The sequence below is a fragment of the Heloderma suspectum genome, chromosome 4 (genome assembly GCF_057233095.1).
Source record: "Heloderma suspectum isolate Gila_16-S chromosome 4, 16-S_ref, whole genome shotgun sequence".
NCBI lineage: Eukaryota > Metazoa > Chordata > Lepidosauria > Squamata > Helodermatidae > Heloderma > Heloderma suspectum.
Window position 1 is genome coordinate 162,949,423 of NC_139461.1, and position 21,986 is coordinate 162,971,408.

The window sequence follows — 21,986 nt, forward strand, 5'->3', positions numbered from 1 at the left end:
AAGATGTCACAAAATTGGGTGAGATAGCTAATACCCTGGAAGACAGAAACAAAATTCAAAGTGATCTTGATAGGCTGGAGCGCTGGGCAGAAAACAACAGAATGACATTTTATACGGATAAATGCCAAGTTCTGCACCTAGGAAAAAGATGGGGGATACTTGGCTCAACAAGACTACAAGCGAGAAGGAACTTGGAATTGTTGTCAATCACAAGCTGAATATGAGCCAACAATGTGATATGGCTGCAAAAATGGCAAATGCTCTTTTGGGCTGCATTAATAGAAGTATAGCTTCCAAATCCCGGGAAGTACTAGTTCCCCTCTACTCGGCATTGGTTAGGCCTCTTCTGGAGTACCGTGTCCAGTTCTGGGCACCACACTTCAAGAAAGAAGCAGACAAACTGGAAAAGGTTCAGAGGAAGACAGCAAAGATGATCAGATGATGGAAACAAAGCCCTATGAGGAGAAACTGAAATAACTGGGCATGTTTAGCCTTGAGAAGAAAAGACTGAGGGGAGATATGATAGTGCTCTTCAAGTACTTGAAAGGCTGTCACAGAGAGGAAGGCCAGGATCTCTTCTCGATCATCCCAGCGTGCAGGACATGGAATAATGGGCTCAAGTTACAGGAAGCCAGATTGCAGCTGAACATCAGGAAAAACTTCCTGACTGTGAGAGCAATACGACAATGGAACCAACTACCTAGGGAGGTGGTGGGCTCTCCCACACTGGAGGCATTCAAGACGAGGCTGGACAGCCATCTGTCAGGGATGCTCTGACTTGGATTCCTGCACTGAGCAGGGGGTTGGACTCGATGGCCTTGTAGGCCCCTTCCAACCCTACTATTCTATGATTCTATGAACCAATTACCTAGGGAGGTGGTAGGCTCTCCCACACTGGAGGCATTCAACATGAAGCTGGACAGCCATCGTCAGGGATGCTTTGACTTGGATTCCTGCACTGAGCAGGGGGTTGGACTCGACGGTCTTATAGGCCCCTTCCAACCCTACTATTCTATGATTCTATAAGTCTGTTAATAAACACATGAAATTAGGCAAATCCTAACACATAACTTCACTCCATCTGATGAAGCCAATTTCTATTCTGAAAATTCTTTTGCTATATGGTTGAAATATCATGGTGGAACTGGATTTCACAGCTGGCTAGTAAAATATTTCCCGCCTCCCAGCTGAGCTGAGCAGAGCACAGCAGAGCAGAGCAGAGCAAGCTGCTCCAGCTGGTCCAAGGACTACAGAAGCAAACAAGCTCCCAGAGAGCGAGCGGACAGGGGGAGCAAACAGGAGTTGGCCAGGGGAGTTCAGCAGGGGAGGTCAAGGGGGAGGCCCCTAACATTTTTTTCATTTTTTATTTCATTTTATTTTTTAACTAACTTTTTTCCATTTGTCTTGTAACACACACTTGCACACAAGTGGGACTCTGCTTTTAACCTCTACTGAGCAGAGGAACAGGCACAGGCTAGTGTAGAACAATCACAAAGCTAGACACAAAAAGGGAAAAGAGGCTATGGAAGGACAAGACTCTCCAGTGGTGGTGACCTGCAAGGTGTGTGCAATGTTTGTTTTCTTGCCTGAGAACAACATGGCCTACACCTGCAACAAGTGCAAGTTGATCATGCTGCTGGAAGAAAAAGTAAGTGGACTGGAGCGGCGACTGTCGACCCTCCGGGGAATAAGAGAACACGAAGAGTTCTTGGACAGAATGGGGGAACTACAGCAGCAAAGGGAAGACCAGAAGCTTGAAGAGCAACAGCAAGATGAGGCAGTGGGAAATGTTGAGGTGAAGAAAAATGGAATAGAGGATACTCCTTGGAAAAGGGTGACAGTTAGGAGAAGAAGAACTAGATGCCACTCTGAACCAGTGGAAGCAGTGGAGCTGTGGAACCGATTCCAGGTACTTACAGATGAGACTGGAGGACAGCCTGCAGAGAAAGAATAACAGGGGAACCTACATGAGAGTGAGCAAGAGGCTGAAGGTCAGTCAAACAGAGGTGATGAAACCCAGGCCTACAACAAGAAGAGAATAGTGGTAGTAGTGGGAGACTCCTTGCTGCGTAGGATCGAGACCCAAGTATGTTGCGAAGACCCGTGGACTCACCAGGTATGTTGTCTCCCGGGAGGACGAATTAGAGACGTGACTGAAAGGTTGCCTGCACTCATAAAACCCACTGACAGGTATCCCTTTCTTCTCATCCATGTGGGAACAAATGATACCGCCAAGCGAAGCTACGAAGAAATCCTGTCAGACTTTGAAGCTTTGGGAAGGAAACTCAAGAACTTTGGGGCTCAGATAGTTTTCTCTTCCATCCTTCCAGTAGTTAGAAGAGAGATAGAAAGGGAAAGAAAAATACTCCGGGTGAATGCCTGGCTACGAAGGTGGTGCCGACGAGAGAGATTTGGATTCTGGGACCACAGGCTATACTTCCTGGATGATGGGCTGTTGGCAAGGGACGGGTTGCACCTCACAAAGGATGGGAAGAATGTGTTTGGCCACAGCATAAAGAACTTCATCAGGAGGGCTTTCAACTGAATCCTACGGGGAAGGGAGATGTAATGTTGGGTGTAACAATGGATGTAGGCGCATGCACTGCAACGGAGAGAACAGCTCTGATAGTGCCCAATAACAGTCTTCAGACACATGTAGGAAGAAAGCCAGACTATGAAGCACATGGTCTTCGATGTCTATATACTAATGCACAGAGTATGGGAAACAAACAGAGCGAACTTGAACTCTTAATACAAGAGGGAAATTATGACCTGATAAGTATAACTGAGACTTGGTGGGATGACTCTCATGACTGGAATACAGCAATTGAAGGATCTAACTTGTTCAAAAAGAACAGGAGGAACAGAAAGGGAGGTGGGGTTGCACTGTATGTGAAAAATACATATCTCTGCACAGAAATACAGGAGGAGGAGCTTGGTAGCCCCATCAAGAGCATCTGGATCCAAATAAATGGAGCAAAGAATAAAAGGAACCTGGTGGTCGGAGTCTACAACCGGCCACCCAACCAAGGAGAAGACGAGGATGAAACTTTGAAAAGCAAATAGCCAATGTTTTAAGGAAGCGTGATGTAGTAGTAATGGGGGACTTCAATTTCCCTGATATTGGTTGGGAGACAAATTCTGCAAAACATGGCCCCTCCAGGAAATTCCTGACTTGTGTGGCGGATAACTTCCTCCTACAGAAAGTAGAGGAAGGAACTAGAGGATCGGCTATCCTTGACTTGATCCTAACCAACAGAGATGACTTAGTGGATAAAGTAGCAGTTAAAGGAACTCTGGGGGAAAGCGACCATGTTGCACTTGAGTTCTTGGTTCTAAGGGAAGCAAAAGCCGAGTGTAGTCAAACGCGTACCCTGGATTTTAGGAAAGCTGATTTTAATAAACTCAGAACAATGATCAGTAAGGTCCCATGGCAAGCGACGCTAACGAGAAAAGGAGTCCAAGATGGGTGGGAGCTTTTAAAAACGGAAATTCTCAAGGCACAATCACAAACAATTCCAACCAGAAGAAAAGGTGGAAGACAACAGAAGAAGCCAATGTGGCTTCACAAAAAGCTTAGGGATGACCTGAAAACAAAAAAGGACACATATAGCAAGTGGAAAGAAGGCCAAGTAACAAAGGAAGAGTACAGGCAGGTAGCACAGAATTGCAGGGATGGCGTCAGGAAGGCTAAAGCTGAGAACAAGCTGAGGTTAGCAAGGGATGCTAAAAACAACAAAAAGGCTTTCTTCAGCTACGTGCATAGTAAAGGGCAGAGGAAAGAAATGTTGGTTCAGCTATTAAATAAGGATGGCAAAACGATAACAGATGACAAAGAAAAGTCAGAGGTGCTCAATTCCTACTTTGGCCCAGTCTTCTCCCAAAAGAGGGTCTATGACCCCCCTCGCAAAGGTGAAGTGCAGGCTTATCAATGGGACCTTCTTAAACTGGGGAGAGGTAATGAGTGGGGTACCGCAGGGCTCAGTCCTGGGCCCAGTGCTCTTCAACATTTTTATTAATGACTTGGAGGAGCTGGTGCAGGGAATGCTGATCAAATTTGCAGATGACACAAAATGGGGCGGGATAGCTAATACTTTGGAAGACAGAAACAAAATTCAAAGTGATCTGGATAGACTGGAGCGCTGGGCAGAAAACAAAAGAATGACATTTAATAGGGAGAAATGCCAAGTTCTGCACCTAGGAAAAAGAAACCAAATGCACAGTTACAAGATGGGGGAGACGTGGCTCAACAACACTACAAGCGAGAAGGATCTTGGAATTGTTGTCGATCACAAGCTGAATATGAGCCAACAATGGGATGTGGCTGCAAAAAAGGCAAATGCTCTTTTGGGCTGCATTAACAGAAGCATAGCTTCCAAATCCCGGAAAGTCCTAGTTCCCCTGTACTCAGCACTGGTTAGGCCTCATCTGGAGTACTGTGTCCAGTTCTGGGCACCACACTTTAAGAAGGATGCATAGAAACTGGAGAGGGTTCAGAGGAGGGCAATGAAGATGATCAGGGGACTGGAAGCAAAGCCCTATGAAGAGAGACTGAAAGAACTGGGCATGTTTAGCCTTGAGAAGAGAGGACTGAGGGGAGATATGATAGCACTCTTCAAGTACTTGAAAGGTTGTCACAGAGAAGAAGGCCAGGATCTCTTCTTGATCATCCCAGAGTGCAGGACACGGAATAATGGGCTCAAGTTACAGGAAGCCAGATTCCAGCTGAACATCAGGAAAAACGTCCTGACTGTTAGAGCAATATGACAATGGATCCAATTACCTAGGGAGGTGGTGGGCTCTCCCACACTGGAGGCATTAAAGACGAGGCTGGACAGCCATCTGTCAGGGATGCTCTGACTTGGATTCCTGCATTGAGCAGGGGGTTGGACTCGATGGCCTTGTAGGCCCCTTCCAACCCTACTATTCTATGATTCTATGATTCTAATATAATCCTTGGCTACCAAGGCCTGTCACAATTTGTAAACTATTGGATAGCATAGCAGATGTTTCAAATTTCTGGAGTACAGAAGAAGTTCTTACCAGATTTTAGTACTGCATGGATTCAGCATGTAAAGATCCATATTCTCCATTAGTATAGCTGATGTACTCTATGAAGAATGAGAATGCCATTCATTATCAAAAAAAGTACTAAAAAGCAGCTGCTCTTTTACTACTACTACTTTTAGAAACGTGAGAGCTCAAGAAAAAATCCACGGTATCTTTAGCTTACAGTATCTGTACACACCCATTTCAGTTTGTTTTTTTTAAAAACACCCTTGAGGCAATTTAACACAGCGTAAAGATCAACAGAGCACGTTCTTTGCTTACAGAGGGCTGCACATTCAATTCCAGGCATCCCTAGGTAATGCTGAGAGAGACTCCTGCCTGAAACCCTGGAGAGCCACTCCCAGTCAGTTAAACAATACCAGGCTAGATGGACCAATGGCCCGACTCAACGTAACATAGCTTATGTTCATAACGCTGTGTTATCAAAAGATCAAATAAGATATAAGCTAACTGAAGACACCATTTATTTAGAGAGTCAATACTCGTTACTTTTATTTAAAATTATTTTTAGGCTGCCCTTAAGTGCGAAACCATCCCAAGGTAGCATATGAGACAAGATGTTTTTTTAGAAAAATACAAAATACAATCAATAACATCATGAAATAATAATATACAGTACAAACAGTACTTATAAATAAAACCAGGAGCCCAGAAATTAACAGAAGCACAGCAAAAACAGGGACATTTTATCCAAGACAAAACAAGAATTTATTGTGCCATAAATAATGAAAAAGACCAATGAATATTGCTGGCCTTAGATCAGAGATTTAAGTTCAAGGCCCCCCTCAGCCAGATTCATTGTAATGCCTTGGGCATGTCACACCCTGAGGCTCAGCTGCCCAGAATGCTACATACCCTGACAAGATTCTAGGACACTCTGTGCTTTACAAGTACTGTTTAAGTTCTACAAAACACCTGGGGCTGAAAATTCTATTCACCGATGGTATAAGAACCTTAGTCTCAGATTGAACTTTATCTCCCTCTTCGCTATCACCTACTGTGAGGGATTGGTGAGGCTTGCTGTCTCTTACCCAGAATCCTGCAGTCCCATCACAGCATTGCCAGGGTGCCCCTCACACTTCCAAATGCTAGGCTCAAGAAGAGTGGCTATGCCAGGGCAGCGGCACGCAGCAGCAGCGCAAAGGAATAGCAACACCAGCCAGCACATGCTGAGGGCTTTTGCTAATTACTGTAATAAAATTCACCTGGAAGAGGGAGGGGGGAAGCAGGCAGACACTGGATAAAAAGCAGAACACGATAGAGCGGGTGGAGGTGGAGAAGAGACATGGAGATGAACAGAGACCCCGACAGCAGGAGAGAGAGAGATGCAAGCCAGGAGCGAGGAACAGCATTTTACCTGGGGAACGCTAAACTCCGCTCCTCAGGGGCTGCCTCATCTACTGGGCAGAGGTCTACCCCCCTTCCTCCATTGTCCCTTTAAGAGCAAGCTCCAAAAATGCTGCACTGGACTTTCCCGCTCAAAACTGGAGGAGTCAGCATTTTCCCCAGGAAAGGTACTGGGATGCAACAGCAGAGAAAGATTTAGCAGCTGTGCACTTGACAGAGACAAACGGGGGGGGGGGGGGGTATTTATCTGCCCGGTGTCAGTCCCTGCCATAGGTGAAGGTGGAGAGAATTCTCCTAATGAATGATTCCCCAATTGCTTTATGTTCTGTTACTACCAACTAAGTAAGAGAACATAAGACTACCAGTGTTGTAACTAAGAGAGTCTTTATTAAACTTTGAGTTGAAGTGTATTTCTAGCTGCTGTGTCTCTGATGGAGTCAATGGACCAAGGAGGTTTTGAGGTGCCTTTGCCCCCAGAGCCCCTCACACCTACCAATTCATTGATGGAGCTGTCTGGGATGGGACTTTTGAAGAGCCCCCTGACAGCCAGGGTGAACAAAAATGATAGCATCTTTCTCTCTGCATCACCTTGGCATGAAAAAAAAGTTCTGAGGCACCTTAAAGATGAACATGCTTGTTCTGCATAAGCTTGTGGGCAAGCCATTTCAGCTGGCACCTGCAGACTGTGTTATGGTTCACACAACCATCTGTTCTTTGCCTCTTCAAGCCTTTCCTTCTCAAGGGAGCAGCTAAGCCACCGTTCTCTCCATCCAAGCTAGCAGCAATGGGCGGCCTCTTGCAGTGTTTAGAGGGAAATGAACCTGCTCCCACAACTAAGGCTTTCAACTTTCATTAGTTTCTTGTAGAAGTATTTAAAAGTAATCAATCTATTAAAGTCAGGTGTTCAACTGAAATTTTGTTACAGTCTTGTAAAAATATGCATCACATCTTTAAAAATGTGGCGTTGTTACCTTTGCTTCTGGGTTAGCTGCCAATATTTTGGCACCACACTCTACTGAAGCATAATTATTCCTATTTTTCTGGACTTTCTTTGTGAGATGCAGACCTCCATTGGAAGACGGATGCATTGACTGACCTGCATTGAAGAGAAAGCATACCAGAGAATTATTAGGAAACATTTACTAAGCTAATACTCCCAAGCTTCTTGCTAAAGCCATTTGTATAAAAGGAACTAGCATCATCTAAGTAGAGCCTCCAAAACTGCCTCATCCTCTACTTGTAATTGCTTTGAACACTGCCCTTTCATTTTAATACTTGGAAGTAAATGCCCTATTATTTCTAATAGATGTCTCAGGGAGAGGAGACACTACCACACAAAAGCACATGCAACCCCTGCTGCTGTTTAAAGCTATTGCACTGCTAAACATTGCTATAATGCAAAGTTAGGACATATGAGCAACAATTAAATGACCTGACTGCAGTCTAAGTAGCATTGGGATAAACACAAGCAGCCGTAATGGTCTGCCTAATACCAACAGTAAAATCTTCAGGCACTTGGTAAACATGTTGTTATTTAACAGCTTAAGCAGTTAGCAGTTTTTTAATGTGTGCAATTGTCGATCTGGTTTTAAGGATCACCTGCTGCTCTTATTATTATTATGTTTTATTGAACTGACTTTATGCTGTACACAGACCTGAAATTCAATACGATAAAGGCTGGTATATAAATGTTTTAACAAACAGACCAAGAATATTAATTTCTCTTGTACAAGCAAAGGCCCTGAAAAAATGCCACTGAGATATCACTAGGTTTCTTCAGAGTTTCAACCCTTCTCTTTAACCTGACCCCAAGGGTCACTAGGATGGAATTAGATTAGAGTCTAATTACTACACTTTTATCACTTGGGTCTAAATTCATACTGAACATATTAAATATTGATAGTTCTGAGCCTATCTACAGAATGATAATGGCGTCATAAATAAAAAGCTAATTTGGTTTAAAGTTCTAACTCTGCCACCCAATTGGCCCAAAGGGTTATACTTTCCTTTAGGAATTTGGCCCAAAAGCAACAGCATTAACATGGGATAATCTAAGCCTAGTATAATCCCTGCAGACCAGAACACATATGCTTTCTTAAATAAACTAGTGTCTTGGTTAACATATGCAAAGGACAAAAAGGCCTGGTCTATACATGCAGCAGAATGAGGTGGTAGAATGGACTGAACCACTTCAGACTTCTCTATGTAGGAATACTCCCTGCAAGTAGAAAACTAGCACACCTGAGGAAAAAAATGAGCCCCTTCCCAGGTGTGCTGGTTTTCTACTTGCAGGGAGTATTTTTACATAAAGGAGCATTCAGAAATGTTATCTCCCACCTACAATCTAAACTGGTACAGTCCACTCTACCACTACGCATCCTATTGCTTCCTTCTGTTGCATGTGCAGGCCAAAGTTGTGGTGAGCTAAATAAAAAGCAGAATGATATTAACTGAATACTTGCACTAGATGACAATAGGCACGTGTTTATTGTGTATGCAAAGGGTGGGTTACATGTGGCCCCTGCAGGAAAAAAAAAGTATACAAAAAATGACTGAGTTAACACTACAGAGAACTAAATGGGCCAAACGTAGCTTGTTCTGAAGCTAAATTTGACCTGTGTAGTACTCCATAGCCACAAAAATGGCCCCTAACCTTCCAAAGTTGCCTCCTCCTAGTTTATGTAATTACTAGAAATCTGTAGCAAAGAGCAGTTTGTTCCCAAGTTAGAAATCTGAGTCCCGCTCTCCATTCTTCACTAAATGTTCTGTGGGCATTGTTTCTGCTTGATCCAGAGTGGCGAAAGTTTACAATAGGCTTGGCTGGATTATTATATGAAAATGTCTGGGAACTAGCCCAATGGTCCATGGTGATGAAGGAATGTAGAACACGTAGGAGGATCAAGATAGTTCCCCCACTAAAGGCTCTAATGTATACATTGCCTTAACAAATGCAACCTGAAAGTTAAGCAGTTTCCAGAGGTATTTATTTTATTTATGTAGTGCCGTCAATATGCATGGTGCTTTACAGCATACGAGAGGTCCCTTTTTAAAAGTCGACAAAGGGAAAAGGGAAAGGAGGCTTAGTTGCAGTAGAGGAACCTTCCACAACTTGATGCCCTCCAGATGTTTTGGATGATGCCTCCCAGCATTCCTGATTGTTGGCCATGCCAGCTGGGACTGACAGGAGCTGAAGCCCAACACACCTGGAGGGCACCAAGTTGGGGAAGGCTGCAGTAATGCATGGAATAGGGGCTGTGCCAAAGGTATCAAACAAAAGATGGGCTTTGAGGAGGGATTTGAAGGGAGAGAGGTGGCTGCATCATGAAGGAGATCTGGAAGGCAATTCCAAATATATGGGGCAAGAGAGAAAGGGCAATGTCTTGAGGGCTTCACACGACTGAAGGTAGTGGAGCTGGATGAGCCAAGGTTATCAATCGGAATTTATCAGGATATAAGATCAGAGAGAAAAAGTGGAGGTGGCAGGACTATGGAGAGCTCTGAAGTTAAGGATGAGAAACTTGTGCTGGATCTGGAGTGGACAGGACATTAGCGTAGTGATTTAAGGAAGGCTGTCACAAGATCAGAGCAATGAGAGAGGTGAATGATTTTGGTAGCAGAGCTGGACAGAGGTGAAACAATGGAAGACACTAGAGGAGATTGATTACCAGGACACAGACCTGAGTTTTTGCTGAGGGGGTAGGTGGAGGAAGAGCCAGATTTCTGCAAATGTTGTAAATGGAGAAGCAACATCATTTGGCAACAGACTAAATATAGGGAACAAAGGAAAGAGAGGAGCCAAAGCCAAAGGTACATGCTTGTTCAACAGGGATGGTGTGTGCGTCTGTGCGTGCACATGTACGTGTGTGTGTGTGTGTGTGTGTGTGTGTGTGAGAGAGAGAGAGAGAGAGAGAGAGAGACAGAGAGAGAGAGAGAGAGACAGACAGACAGACAGACAGACACACTGTCAATGTATATGGAGAGTGTATGAAGACAGGAGGGCTTGTGTCACGATCCCTTTAGCCCCCATTTCACTTCACGCCCAAACATACAGGCACTTCATGCCCAAACATACACAGGCATCAGACTATAGCTTTTAATTCATTGCTTCACGGGGTCACACAGATGCAAATTCTCAGAGACTCTCCGTCTACAAGGAATGCCTTCAGGGGATTCAAATGGAATTTACGAGGTGGTCTTGCTAGCCTAACTTAAGGGGTGGGAGGTCCCTCTCTTGTCATGAGGCCTCTAAGCGCAGCTTTTCATGCAAGGCCAATTGGGTAGACTGTCTACGTTCCGCCCCTGCCTTCTCTCTCTTTGCTCTGTGCCTGCGCCTGGCATCTATTAGGTCATCCTCCTGTTCACTGCCTCTCACGGGGGGGGGGGGGTGAGGAGGGACCCTCAAGCTCAGCCATCTGGACATCTGTAACCTGAGAAGCAGGCTTACTCATATCTGGACTAGCCTGGGAAAACACCTCCCCCATGTCTGATGGTGCTCCTTCAGAATCTGAACTGTTATCCCACTCCCTGGGCTCAGAAACACCCCTGACAGCTTGGGTGAAAGATGAGAAGTACAGTGTTATATTTTACTTCAGACGACAAAGCATCCAAACAGAAATGTCAGAGACAGTTGAAGATACAGTTGGAGGAAGTCCTGGGGTAGAGATACAGAGCTAGGAGTCATCACTGTATATGTATGGGTGGCGCTGAAAGCCATGGGATTTGATGGTCAACCAGGGTGAGTGTGTAGAATGAAGAGCCCTATAGGGTCAAAAACAGAGCCCTGAGAGACATACACTGAATGAACATTTAGAAAGGTAGGAAAAGAGCCATCTGAAGACAGACACCTAGAGTATGAAAGGAATCAAGTAGGAGAAAGTAACCAGCTGTAATCAAAGTCAGAAAGAATCAAAGAGAGATTAAGAAGAATGATAACTGAAGAGAGACAATCAAAAGATTTGGCAGTGAGGAAGTCATTTAATTTTGCTAAGGTCAGTTTCTGTGGAGTGCGGGGGATAAACTGCTGAGTGGAGGGAAAAGTCAAGACAGCAGGAGTAAACAGCAAGCTCCAGAGGTTTGGAGGTAGAACATAGATAAGAAATAGGGTGGTAGATGGAGGAAGGATAGGTCAAAGGATGATTTCTTCTGGGAATAGGTAGCATCTTGCCTCCAAATGGACAAACATCCAGGACAGCAAGTTGTCCTAGCAAGAGATTACACATTCAGGATATTTGCCAGATAAACAGAGATTACCCAGCCAATAGATACAGATACTTAACAGAAGATAGTATTTAACTTGACATCTTAGCTCCATATATTCTTATTTCAAGACAAGTCACAGATGAACTGCATCCAGAGGGATAGATCTTCCTGCCCACTGCCCACCTCCATGCCTAGAGATCCTATTGTAAAAACAAACACCTAAAGCCTAGCCATTCATGAAAGCAGGGAATTTCATGGGATTGGAATACTTGGATGTCTCAGTAAGCAATTACGATGCAAGCACACCTCTGACACTGAAGGTAAGACCACCCTTCTATGAGAAACTCTGGTCACTGGAACTGCAAAGCTGCTAACACTACTTCAGTAAGTTTACCTAGGGAAATCTGTGTGCTGTATCTTGGAACAAGGACTCAATTCTTGCTTAACTGAATTAATATGAAATTATTGTTGTAAACAAAACTTGAGTGTCTTCCTTCGAAAGGAAACTTACAAAACCCTTTCTAAAGTCAGAGAATATAACCAATGTTAAATACTGGATTTTTAAGGGAGAATTCTGTTCAAAGTTTGACAGAAAAAATAAGTGAACTCACTCTTCTCTTTTTCCACTTCCATAACCTGCTTCTTCCACTCGTCAAATGTGGGGATATCTCCTGGGTCCTTTGGGGTTACTACAGAAGTTGGGTCAATATCTCCTGCTTTTCTCTGCACAAGGCAGCAAAAGGGTGTCAGGTTTTTTTTAGATATTAACAAAAGATCAATATGATATTGAGGCAATATGGCAAGCACCAAAATTGTGTAAGGCTTATAATAAGCTGAACATTAAAGGCAAACATAGTGTATTGTCAGTAGGCCTAGTGGTAGGTTGATAAGTCTGTTGCATTGCAGTGATTTATGGAAAAACTGCAGACACAGCTTGCGTTTGGGTCAGTTATTTGAGAATAGCTAGTGTTCCTATCAGAGCGAAGAAATCAAACATCTGTCCTGGTATAGACATACACTAATGAAGAGAGGGGAAAAGCCACACTGGAATCCTGTGCAGGCTTAAGTAAGCCTTTCTGAACATATGGGGACACATCTATTCATTTGTACACATCTACCCAGTTAATGACTTGTTTGTGCTTTGTTATTTTGTGTTTCTGTTTTTCCTCCCTGCACATTGTAATAATACATTCCCTTTTTAAAAACCAAGGAAAGTCAATGATAAAAAAGCTTGCTGGTTTAAGGCTATCCTCATGTTGGCCTCAACTCCACAAAGCCAGGAAACTGGAAGCTCAGGCTGCTGCCTTAACAGACGTGCCACGTAATCAGTAATGTTGTGCAATGTCACAAATTGTGCTTGCTTAGAAGCAGCACAGTCATAGGTCAACTCACAGGATTCCTCTAACAACAAAGCAAGGCTCAGATGCTTCATAAGACAATACAGGACCAGCGGGTCATCTTTGCTGGTCCCAGGCACTTCATCCTCCCCATCTGGATTTGGGCCTGAAAGACCAAGGAAAGGTGCAGATGCATGGAGGGAAAGTTGTAAGCAACCACAATTTGTGACATTACAGACGTGAAGAGTAATGATGTTGTGCAAAGGCCTTAGGTTCCAATTTCCTGGTTTTGTGGAGCTTGAGCCAACATGAGATAGCTTTAATTCTGGTCTTAAACTGGCAGGTTTTTTAAATAATTAATTATATTTTCTGCTCTGTTTCATTTGTTTTTAGGTTATAAAAGGGCAAGCCCCATTCTCTAATATCAAGGTTGGATTGCTGTAATGCATTCTATACATTACATATAATAATTTATACCTCTGAAGACAGTTTGGAAACTTCAAATGGTTCAGAATGCTGTAGCCAGACCTCTGAGGAAGCAGGATGGATCATACTGCTTTTATTTCAGCTTAATTGGCTACCAATTTGTTTCTGGACTCAATTCAAGCTGTTGGCTTTGGCCTTTAAAGCCCTAAAAGGCTGGAACCCTGCCAAATATCTGCACTTGGTCTTTGAGGCCCTCTTCACTGTCCCATCACCAGGTGAAAAATGGCTGGCGGGGATGAAAGAAGGGGCCTTTTCAATAGGGGTCCTATTGAAGGTATAAAACAGACTTCTAAAAGGGAGGTATGATTACTGCACTGTTTTTATAATGTTTTATGGCTATGTAGTTACTGGATTTTGATTGGTTTTTACCCCATCTGCTAGTAGCTGAAAGAGAACTATCACAGAAGTGACAAAGTTCAGCATCCATCTAAAGCAAGCAGTGACAACATGTTACTGTAAAGAATAAGCCGAGAAGTTGCAAAATATCTTCAAATGGTGCAAGGAACAAAACATTTGTTATTTACTGTGCTGTTCGCTTAAACAATTCATGTACCACCAGGATTGCTTATAACACATACCTCCCCTCTTACGTTACCAGAAGCATTCAGGGCAGATTTTGGATCTGTCTTTTGCTCAGTTGCAGCAACTTTGGGGTCAAATTCTGATTTAGTCATCTTTCCCTTTCTATGTGAAGAGATATTTTCTATATGTTGACCTACAAGGCTGAAAATATGCCCACATTAGAAACTCCTCCAATCTGAAATATTTTTAGACTGCAGATTTTAAGTGAACATATGAATATATAAAATGAGGAGTAAAATATATTAGAACAGCAAACTAACAGCAACAGTTAGTTATTTCAATACTCACCTCTCTGGTGAAGTGACAAGAGAGGAAGGCTCACTCTGGGGATCAGCCTCAAGGATCCCACCAATATCACAGTCAGGTTCTGACTGTTCACCTTCAATAGAGCTGACTACAGGGATATCAACACTGGAATTCTCTATTGCACTGAAGGGAAAAAACAAACACAGTGTTTACCTCTTTGAAATTGCTAATACTCTGCTAGCCAAAGAGATGCATCAAATAGCAAACAAGGATCACCCTAGTACTCCGCAACGGAGACTTCAAAAGCTATTGTAAGGCTTAAGTATGACTATTGCTTTCAGTTGTGCATTCTAACTCAAATACAGGATTGGAATGAGGCCTGAATGATGAAAACAGAAATATGTACAAGTTACATGCATAAACCATTCAGATTTTTGAAGCAGTTTGGGTGAAAGTGGTATGGATTGGTAGAAGAGCAAGTCAACATTCTCTTTCCCCCAGTTGATGGGTTCTCTCACTTAAACATCTTTCAAAAATGCTTCTAAAAGAATCTGGATGAGATAACTGAGTTGACTTCCTGTCCCCTTGCCTGCTCTAATCCTTATTTTGTACTTTACTGAGCATCTCTGCAAGTTGCTATGACAGACCATGCTCTAGCTATGTGTAGCTCTGGCAATAAATGGCTTCCTAGGAAACATGAAGTTGGAGAATCAGCTTCTTGAGCTTTGGGGCAATGTGCTCCTTCTGTTGTTGTTGGAATAGCTAAAGATGTGGTGACAAGCAAGCAATGTCTTGACCTTCTCCCCTGCTGCTGTTTGGCTCTTCTCTTAAATAACCTTATCCAAGGCAAGACAATTCTACTGGTGTAACTCATTTACACTGGTGTAACTCATTTACACCTATTATACCATTTTGAAGGTTCTCTTAAAATGATCTTTCTGTAAAGCAGGGATGGGGAACCTTTGGTCCTCTAAATGTTGTTGGACTACAGCTGCCATCCTTTCTTTTTTTTCATTCTTGACCAATGGTCATGCTGGCCAGAGTTCAATAACATCTGGAAGACCAGAAGTTCCACACCTCCTGCAAAGGAGATTATATAAAGGAAATAGTGACTCTAGCCATTTAAACTAGAAGATTAAAAGATTGCCAAGCCTAAACAGAACTTAGGAAATAAAGCAGTGCTGCTGGTTTATGCCAAAGAATGGTGTCAGCATATCTCCTGGGCAGGGGGATGGAAGAGGTGGCAAGAACCTTTTTGATATCTTTCAGTTTCCTACAAAGGGTGATTGTTCGCCTATTGCACCTCTGGGTGTAGTGTGGCATTCAAACAACTAAACAGAAGTCGAAATATGAGTTGAAGAAGGGAGTTGCATACATAAATCACAAAAGATTAACTTTAGGGGCCAGTGTCCTCCCTCACTTAAGTAGTTACTGCTTGAGAAGCACAGGACATTAGGGAAGCTGTAAGCCACTTCATCTGGGATCACTATCGCCATGTTTCTCAATAGTGAGAAACTCTGTGTTCCAAGAATATCCTTGTATTGAAGCACAAGATGATAGGCAACAAGGAATTTGTTCAGGCAAGTGAGAAGGCTGGAAGAGGAGTAGTGGGTCACTCCTCTGTGCCCCGTACAGAAACAAAAATAGGCTGCCAAAGGAGGGAATCCTCATATCCAGCACAGAAATGCAGCAGCCTGCTGGAGAAGGGGCAGAGAGAGTGCATTTTACACCTTTGTGCAGTACTCTGGCTTCACGATTAAGGTGCAAGGCAAAACAGGAAAAGATTCGCACCTTGTTACAGCCCAGCTTGTCGACCACACCTTGACAGTTTTTGATGCTAAGCCTGTCGACAGACTGAGAGTTTTTGGAATCCCAGTCAATCAGATACAGCACATTCATAATAGCCTAAATGAGTCTCTTATGGAGGACAAACCGAAGGTTTATAGCAAATTTGGGGACATTTAGATGTACTTAATAATTTGCATTTTTGTATATATTTTTAATTTATTAAAAAGATCTATCCAGCCTTTCTATTCCAACACCATTAGAGCTTACATCAGTTTAGTATACAAAAGATCCATCAAAACCACAAATAAAGGCAATAAAAATAGGAGACTGTTTGCAACAGGTAAGAACAACTTTCAAATCAAGCAATCAAGCTCCTGCCAAATAAAAGTGTCTTAACTAAGCAGCAAAAGCTCCTGTGGTATGGAATTCTACAGCCCAGGCACAGCCAAAGACCAGGCCCTTTGCTATGTCCCAGTCAACTGTAGAAACATGAAGGGTTGGAAGATTTTTCTCCCCGTAGGCCATCCCTAGCTGCCTCCACCTCCGTACGGAATTATACCTGATATATTGTGGGCTCTCTTAATCTTTTGAGAACACAAAGTATCCCATTCTATTATTCCCTGTGAAAAATAGACAATTCTTATGATACTCCAGTCACAGTATTAGAAATGTCGATGCTGGAATTCAAACTATGGAGCAGTCGTACCACTCTCAATTCAAGTAACTTCAAACAAATGCAATTTGCCAATTTCAATATGGTATCAGCGACTTGCCATGAATGAATGAGTCAGACAGGCAAGAGATAAAATAGGCCAGTATAGAAAAGGGGACAGAATACAAAATGCACAAGGAACAGATGCAAAGTAAAATACTTCTTGAAGCATTAACATGATACAAGTATGAACAAATAAAAAAGCTTACTTGGGCTGAGAGACTGGGGAAATCTCGGAGGTAGATATGCTGAAAGTACTCTCAGGGATACCAGCTGTGCTCAGAAAAACTTCATTTGAATCCACTGAATGCTGTGGCTCAACTTCAGGAGTTCTTAATTCTCCCATTTCCATGCTCTGTCCAAAAAAAGTAATTACATACTTAAGGATCAGTTGAGGCATTTGCAAATTTTGCAGGGCTTCTTTTGACTACTCAAAGCATAGGAATGAATAATTAAGCCTACCATTTCATATTATAAGCCAACTACACAGAACAATTTCAGAAGGGGGGGGAGATGAGTAGGAGGAGGAGCAAGTAAAATCCACTGGTAAACACCCAATGGTCCATGGCAATGGCATGCCACGTGTGATTGAAATGCTGGTGCCTGGACCCAAATACTAGGAAGAATGGCTCTCGAATGATGACACAGGGGAAGTCAAGACCAACACCTCAAGGCTTTGGAGGCTGTGCAGTGGCTAGAATGTCATAGAAGGAAAGGATCTTTTGTCCTTAACGAAGAAGAACAGCACAAACACTGTGCTCCCAGTGAGTGGTATGGGCTATCCTGGGAAGGTTCTCAGCCAGTAAGATGGGTGCTGGCCAGTTCTCATGTACTGTACTGTCACCTGAAGCTTTTGCACCCTGCTGAGCAGGTCATCAGTTCTTACAGCGACAACTCCCTCATTGTCCAAGGGAAGGTCTTCCATGCCAAACAGGCCTCCTGGGTGAGACCTGAAGATCTAAGCCAAGTATGATGGAAGACAATGGGGTCCACCATGGCTTTAGAACTGAAATTCATCACCTGGAAAGACATAGGAATCTACTGCTTTCCCAGGTGACAGGCCGCATGCTGGAACATTTGAGCCAATTCCCTTTTTTGGTTCACAAAAATTAAACCCCAAAAACACAGGTTAAAACAATATAAAATATAAAAGCATTAAAACCTCACTATAACAATGCAACCAGAATAAAACCTAGCAGCAATGCAGAGATTTAAAATACAGATTTAAAACAGAGTTTTAAAACACCAAAGCTAAAAGACTAGGAAGCTAAAATGCTAAAATACTGGGAGAATAAAAAGGTCTTCACCGGGCGCCAGAAGAAGTACAACGCAGGTGCCAGGCGAACCTCTCTAGGGAGCTCAATCCACAGTGGGATGCCACAGCAGAAAAGGCCCTCTTTCTGGTAGTCACTCGCCTCACTTCCTTTGGCAAGGGCTCACTGACAAGGACTGCTGAGGATGTTCTTAGGGTCTGGGCAGGCACATATGGGAGGAGGCAATCCTTCAGCTAACCTGGCCGCAAGCCGTTAAGGGCTTTGAATGTTAATACCAGCACTTTGAATCCGGCCCAGAAATTGACTGGCAGCCAGGGCAGCTGGAAAAGTACTGGTGTAATGTGATCTCGTTGAACAATCTTGCTGCCCTATTTTGGACCAGCTGAAGTTTCCGGACCATTTTCAAAGGCAGCCCCACGTATAATGCATTGCAGTAATCCAGACAAGAGGTTATCAGAGCATGGATAACTGTAGCTAGGCTATCTCTGTCCAGGTAAGGGCATAACTGGTATACCAGCCTAAGCTGATAAAAAGTGCTCTGTGCCACTGACTTCACCTGTGCTTCAAGTGACAGTTCTGGGTCCAAGAACACCCCCAACTACAAACCTGATCCTTTATGGGGAGTGCAACCCCCTCCAGAACAGGTTGAATATCACCTAGCCAGGCAGATGAACCACCCGCTAACAGTACCTCTGTCCTATCTGGATTGAGTTTGAGTTTACTGGCCCTCATCTAGTCCATTAGCATGTCCAGGCACTGATTCAGAACAGCCACTGCCTCACCTGGGTTTGATGAGAAAGAGAGGGAGAGCTGGGTGTCATCCGCATAGTGATGGCACCTCAGCCCACACCTCCAGATAACACCCCCCCCCCCCGCCAGCGGTTTCATATAGATGTTAAACAGCATGGGGGATAAAACAGAGCCCTGTGCAACTCCAAGGCATAACTGCCATGGTGCAGAGCAATAATCCCCCAGCACCACCTTCTGGAATTGGCCATCCAAATAGGAGCGGAACCACTACATTGCCTCCAATTCCCAACCCAGACAACCTATCCAGAAAGATACTATGGTCAATGGTATCGAAAGCTGCTGAGAGGTCCAGGAGAATCAAGATGATCAGGGGACTGGAAACAAAGTCTTATGAAGAGAGACTGAAAGAACTGGGCATGTTTAGCCTTGAGAAGAGAAGACTGAAGGGAGATAGGATAGCGCTCTTTAAGTACTTGAAGAGCTGTCACAGAGAGGAAGGACAGGATCTCTTCTCAATCATCCCAGAATGCAGGACACAGAATAATGGGCTCAAGTTCCAGGAAGCCAGATTCCAGCTGAACATCCGGAAAAACTTCCTGACTGTTAGAGCAATACGCCAATGGAACCAATTACCTAGGGAGGTAGTGGGCTCTCCCACACTGGAGACATTCAAGATGAGACTGGACAGCCATCTGTCAGGGATGCTCTGACTTGGATTCCTGCATTGAGTAGGGGGTTGGACTTGATGGCCTTGTAGGCCCCTTCCAACTCTACTATTATATCATTCAAAGTGCCATGCAAACTTGTTGCAGCGTGCTACCGAGAATTCCACAGTCTCTCTCCCTGGCCCAGAATGTAACAGGCCATGAACCACTCGGAAAATCTCCACTGGATGACACTGAGAAGATGCAATGCTGGTGGAAAAGAAATGTCTCTTTGCTACCCTCACAGCAATACTATTATTGAGTAGACCTCAATAATGAGCTCTAACCTGTGTTTGGTCAGACTCAGCACGGGTTTTCCTCCACCTGCGTTCTAGCCGTCCCCCCTTTTGCTTCATTGCCTCAGCTCGGATGTATACCAAGGAGCTGGCCAGGCTCTGCTCAGAGGGAGAGGGTGCTTGGGTGCGATCGTGTCAACTGTCCGAATCATCTCTGCATTCCACAGAGCAACCTGGGCTTTGTGTTGCCCCGGCCATGGGCTTCGACCTCTTAATTTAGAGGTGCCAAGATAGTGATAGATCCAGGTTTACTTACAAGGAGTGCTTTATTGAGTAGCTTACAGCACACAGGCATACCCAACGGTTGGATCAGACAGCTTCTCTGAACCCATGGGGTACAATGGGTTTTATACCATACATGTTAGCAATGAGGCAGCATAACAGCAGCAAGCATTCCCCCTAGCATTTATTCCCAGCATAGACTCACAGTGCTTGCTTCTCAGCACAGCCACCTGTAGCTTTAAGGTAAACAACCTTCACTTCCCAGGCACATCTTGATTCACTCATTAGTATGGAATGTGCTAGGCTGCGCTATCGGCCCTCTGACACATCTTCACATGCTCAGAGGCTTGCTAACAAGGGAATTGCACTAATAATGAACTTAAGCAAGGCATTATGGATCTCTAGGCCCCTCTAACACTACAGGTGACTGGGTTATGCTCCTGGGGCCAATACATTCCACCCCTAGATGATCAAAGGACGATAGCAGTCTACGCAGAGGGCTGAATCATGTTTGCCCTGCTGTTTGATCACCAGGGGTCTGACATCTACTTAAATGTATACTTTAAAATGCGACAGCCATATGAGCAAGCACACAAAGCTAAAAAGCTGCCAATAACAGTCAGAATTATTGCAACCACTCACTTCTCCCCCCCCCCCGATTCTTTGAAACCAGTCTGAAATCGGTTCAAAGAGGAACTCCCCTTCTAGGTGATGTATCTTCTTACTTTGCATACATACAGAGCCCTTACACTGTGATTTATCACACTTTGTTGATACGTAACAGCCCAGAGGTGGGCTATTACTTCTTCCCCCTGTTTGGGAAGAGAAATCTCTCTCTCTCTCTTTTTGTGTGTGACCTGTTGTGTGAACAGATTGTGTTTCAAACTTTCTACAGAAAACTCTGACTTTGTCTCTGTCCTGATCCTTCTCTGTTTTTAACTCTGAAGGCTCTGTCCCAGGTGGCACTACCATTAAACCATATTGGGAACTACCCTCAGTGTCATTCAGAGTTGCAACTGACAGTAAAAACATTTGCAAATATCACATAATATTTAACAAATCATAAAATGCACACAACAAACTTTCATTAAAATTTAACACCATGACTAGAAAACTCTTCTTGCATGGTGAGGCATGATGGAGCAGATCCAGCAATCATACTTCTCCTCTAGGCTGCATGGTCAGGGCCCATCAAGATCAAGGGAAGGGCATACTCACACATGCAAAGAGTTCTAGGCCACCGCTTTCGCATTGGCAACTCTACGCTGCATGAGTTCTGGCAGAGGGAAGTCCAAAAGTCGTAGATCAAACTCAGCCTGCTGTACACTCAGCTGACTACAAACACAGACACACAATCTACAGCAATGAGAGTTCAAGTCTATGAAAAGCCTCACAGTACTTTCTATGACAAGTCTCTAACAATCCAAAGTTCCAGTCCATGTGCAGAGTGCCTCTTAAAAGCCCAGACGATGATGGATCCAAACAGAGAAGGCTTTGGGCAATGAAGATGGGATGTTCCCAGAAAAGGCTCCCCATCTCTGCATCAACTCAAAGGGGAAGGTGTGACTGTACACCCCTTCCAGATCCCTCGACAGACGAGGGCCTTTAGCCTTTTAGCAAGGCTTCTGCCTAAACAGAGTGGCACTGCTCAGCTCTCTAGCTGTGACGCTTTAACCTGGGTGACTCTTCTGCATATCTGACTCCACCTCTGTCAGGTTCTCACATCTTCCAGCCTCCCTGCTCACCAAGGCTAGACCAGTGGCAGACAGGGAGTTGGGTGACTCCCTCTGACTCTGCTCTGAGAACACTGACAGAGATAAGCTCACACAGACTCTGACATTCTAAAAAACTGAATAGGCCTAAACTTTTCTATGCTACTTCTAATCAAATCTTGACTATAACTTACAAGGCCTCACTGCATTAATGAAACTGGGCCTTGACATTACCTTTGCTCTCATAACTCTCTTTCACTC

At 43.9% G+C, this 21,986-nt stretch overlaps 1 protein-coding gene across 2 annotated transcripts in view; it reads right to left on the reverse strand.

Moving 5' to 3' along the window:
* The window catches only part of SUCO (SUN domain containing ossification factor), a 78,045-nt gene that overhangs the window by 44,011 nt on the left and 12,048 nt on the right, over positions 1-21,986 (reverse strand). For both annotated transcript variants that reach the window (XM_084850969.1, XM_084850968.1), the window contains exons 4-9: positions 16,977-17,122; positions 14,310-14,450; positions 14,018-14,162; positions 12,228-12,339; positions 7,389-7,513; positions 5,044-5,111 (exon numbers count right to left, since the gene is read on the reverse strand). In XM_084850969.1, the coding sequence (XP_084707095.1) occupies positions 5,044-5,111; positions 7,389-7,513; positions 12,228-12,339; positions 14,018-14,162; positions 14,310-14,450; positions 16,977-17,122 (737 nt within the window). The remainder of the gene's footprint in view (positions 1-5,043; positions 5,112-7,388; positions 7,514-12,227; positions 12,340-14,017; positions 14,163-14,309; positions 14,451-16,976; positions 17,123-21,986) is intronic.